General features: G+C 33.8%; 1 protein-coding gene across 2 annotated transcripts; it reads right to left on the reverse strand.

The window, feature by feature from the left end:
- Positions 1-529: 529 nt before the first annotated feature.
- Positions 530-2,237, reverse strand: LOC112456553 (putative nuclease HARBI1). Of its 2 annotated transcripts, none has more exons than XM_025019175.1 (4): positions 1,977-2,237; positions 1,617-1,757; positions 1,267-1,519; positions 530-1,159 (listed from the first exon to the last, which is right to left on the reverse strand). In XM_025019175.1, the coding sequence occupies exons 1-4, from the start codon at positions 2,177-2,179 to the stop codon at positions 635-637; spliced, it is 1,122 nt and encodes a 373-aa protein (XP_024874943.1). In that variant the 5' UTR covers positions 2,180-2,237; the 3' UTR covers positions 530-634. The 2 variants fall into 2 exon arrangements, with proteins under 2 accessions (XP_024874943.1, XP_024874941.1); XM_025019173.1 differs by having other exon boundaries at positions 1,267-1,534; positions 1,977-2,235.
- Positions 2,238-4,130: the final 1,893 nt, after the last annotated feature.

The raw sequence follows: 4,130 nt of genomic DNA on the forward strand, positions 1-4,130 counted from the left end.
GATGGCGATACATACATAGAGAGTTAAGTTGATTTACCTTAACAGTAATACTTAACGTAAGAAACTGCAACATTTTCTCGTTTATTTTCAAATTGTAGTACAAATAATAAGACTGTTCGTTTTACTTATGTTATTTTTTGTATTATTTTTAATGTTTTGTTTTATGATACCTCACACTAAGTCAATTGTAATAATTATTTTGTGAGGGAAAAAAATTTTATTTTGTATGAAATTAACATGTTATATATTGAGTATCGATATTAAGTTATGTTACATGTTATTTACAATCCAAAGTTGTATTACAACATTTAAGTTCATTTCACATTTGTTAAAGCAATTAAAATTAACAAAACAGTTCGCATATTTTCTTACATTTTTATTTTTATAATTAGATTAAGGTTAAAAATTGTTAAGGGTTAAAAACTGTAAGGTTAAAAGCTGGATAAAGGTTAAAAACTGTAAGTTTAAAATTAAATAAAGAACAATAAAACATTTGTTTCAAACTTTTAAGTAATGTTTTAATATTTAATGACATTTTTATTTAGTACATAATTTAGTACATAGTAAGAAAAGTACATGTATTATTTAAAAAATTCATATATACAAAAACTAACACAATAATGATTTTTTAATCTTATAATAAAGTGTGCATAATCAAATTTCTTTTGGCAACTCCTCCAGCATTCTGTCTTCTTTGCAAATTTTCTTCAGCTCTGTTGCATTCTTGTAAGGCTGGGGGTATGGTGATAACTTCGGGTATGTCATCACTTCTTAATGTACAGATATTATGGACTACGCAACAAGTTATCACATATTCCGCCATTAAGGCCACTCTTGACATAGGCAAACAGTGCAATAGACTTCTCATGCGCCCTTTCAATAAACCGATGCACCTCTCGACTGTAACTCTGGCTACAGACATGCGATAATTATAATTGTTTTGTGCCTCTGTTAGGTGTCCATTGTCTCTAAAGGGAGTCAATAAGTGTTGATGAATCTCGTATGCCGCATCTCCCAATAAATGACTGTCTGCTGGAAATTTCTCTTCATCATTTAAATAGTTTGCTACCTCAGATTGGCGAAAAACTCGTTGATCATGAACTGACCCAGGATGCCCAGCATAACAGTGTGTGATCAAAGTTCTGTGATCACACACTAACTGTAAATAAATACATAATGTAATAAATACATAATACAAAACAAACGTACATAATGAAACATTTCTAAAAAATTGTATTTGTGATCAACAGATTTAATTGTTATTACCTGTAACTGTATCGAATGGAATCCTTTACGGTTGATGTAATCGACATGGTTTTCTTTTGGTGCATCAATTCGAATGTGGGTACCATCAATGGCCCCAATGGTATTTGGAAATCCACTGCTTTCTTTAAATCCTTGCATAACCCTTATAGCACGATCACCAGTAGGCCACTTAATAAATGTTGACGAATTTAAAAAAAGTGCACGGGTAACTTTTCGCACAGCTCGAACAGCAGTTGCTCTTCCAACATTGAATCTATCGCAAACAGATCTTTAAAAAAGAAATTTATTAAATATTTTTTATTGTAAATTAACAATTATTCATTGCATTATTTTGAAAATTTATATTGTACCTGTAAGAGTCCATGGTTGCCATTTTCCAAATAGCTATCATTAATTGATGAGAAGCTGGAATCATAGGACATCCTTTTGTTTTTCTGGTCAAATACGGTCTTAGCATTTCTAACAAATATTGAAAAGTTGCTTTTGACATTCTATAAACAAAAAGAAATGTTAATATCAACAATTTGTATGTGTAAGCATGTGTGGATAATTGGCAATAAAGTTATGTAAAATAAATATATATTTTATAATATATTTATTGTACATAACTTTATTTCCAATTATCCACACATGCTTACACGTACAAATAATATTTTTTATAATATAATATATTATAAAATAAAATAAAACGTATATGTTTATTTACTAACCTGAAATGACTCTTGAAATCGTGTCCCATGTAACGAACCACAACATTATCGACATAATTTTGAATTCGTGGACGATGTTTACGCTTTTCTCTTTTAAATAATAACACATTCCATTCGTCATCAGAACTCGATGAATCTTCACTTGTGTCACAATTTCTGTAGCGCAGCACTATTATTTTGATGGCATTCATCTTGGCATCCATCTCACTGCACAAAACTCATTCCACTTAAGATTTTGCTCGTAGCGCCCACAAGTTAATGGAACGGCAAATATCACGGTCGTGGTCGTAGTCGTTGCGGTCGATAAGTGGAACGCACCCTTATAAGTTCGGAAACGGTGTGATGTCTCATCCATCAGACCAATGGACTCGCTTCCCTTGAAGGAATTAGCGGTCACCGCGTAGCGTCGCGTTGCATAGGGCCGAAGTTCGTTACGTCACGTCTCCACGCCGATTTCCGTGACGGGGTTGGTGGATGAGGCGTCACGTGATGGAAGCGCACGTGCTCGGAGCACTCCGCTATACGGAGGCTGTCCTGATTGCCGTTGGTTGTTGTCGATTTCACCGCGTGACTTTTCGACTTTACCTCCGACTCACCGACGACAAACAGGAGGAATAACAAATAATACGGTGTTTTTCCTTTCATCGAATTCTCTCGAACATGTCTCGAGAAGAAAACCATCGACGTCTCTTTGCGTTATTGCCCGATTCTAATTCTACTTTCGGACAAATAGTGTGGGATGAGTGTACGATGAGTCACAGAGCCTACATTGAAGCAATCGATCGAACCCTAAGAGATTTAAAATCATGTAATAAAGCAATGGGTGGAGTGACATTTGTTTTTGCAGGAGACTTTCGGCAGACATTACCAGTTATTCCAAGAGGAACAAGAGCAGATATTATAAAGGCATGTTTAAAATCATCTTACATGTGGAATTTTATAGAAAAATTGAATTTGAGAACCAATATGAGAGCACATCTTGGGGGAAGGGACTTTGAATTTTCACAGCAATTAATAAATATAGGAGAGGGAAAAATAATTAATGACAATGGTTACATAAATATTGACGAGAAAATAGGAAAGGTTGTAAATACTATAATCGAATTGATTGATGAAATTTACCCTGATATTGAAAATTTAGTAGACAAATCTTATAATTGGCTATGTGAAAGAGCAATTGTATCGCCAAGAAACGCATCAGTAAAGGAGATAAACAACATAATTTTGGAGAAGATAGATTGTGAAAGCCGAGAATACAGATCCATTGATACCGTCATTAATAATGACGATGTAGTACACTATCCTCAAGAATTTTTAAACGCACTTAATCCATCAGGTTTTCCAAAGCATTATCTGAAACTGAAAATCGGAATATCAATAATGTTGTTGCGAAATTTGAATCCACCGAAATTATGTAATGGCACTAGATTACAGATCAAAAATATGTGCAACAATATAATCGAAGCTATCATCCTTACTGATCCAGCAGCAGGTGAACTCGCCTATATACCTCGAATCCCTATGATTCCAACGGATTTGCCATTTCAATTTAAACGACAACAGTTTCCAATTAAAGTGTCTTTTGCAATTACAATTAATAAATCACAAGGACAGACGTTTAAATATGTTGGAATTGATTTGCGTGAAGAATGTTTTTCACATGGACAATTATATGTTGGATTATCTAGGTCTGGAAATGCAGAAAATCAATACATTTTATTACCAATAAGTAGGAAAATTAAAAATATTATTTATCCAGAAGTTTTGTAAGCTTAAAATGAAACAACCAAAAATAAAAAGAAATTTGTATGAAGGATGAGTGTGATCGAGTTAAAGTGTTGCAAACATATTTTTGGGAAATAAAGTAATTTAAGTAAAAGAAAAAAGTTTCGTATAAAAGTTTAGTGTTAAAGTCAAAAAGGATGTGTAAATGAAAAAATGGAAAAACGCATGCGCGCGCGCATAAATAGAAATATGTACACAAAATAAACAAAAGCGTGCGCGCATGCGTATATACATACATACACGCATGCATGCGCATACGCATACGTACACATGGGGCACGAAAACGCATATGTATACGCACCCACGAAAACGCATACGCACACACACACACACACACACACACACACACACACACACACACACACACAC

Source organism: Temnothorax curvispinosus, unplaced genomic scaffold, assembly GCF_003070985.1.
Source record: "Temnothorax curvispinosus isolate PA1 unplaced genomic scaffold, ASM307098v1 QBEX01006973.1, whole genome shotgun sequence".
NCBI lineage: Eukaryota > Metazoa > Arthropoda > Insecta > Hymenoptera > Formicidae > Temnothorax > Temnothorax curvispinosus.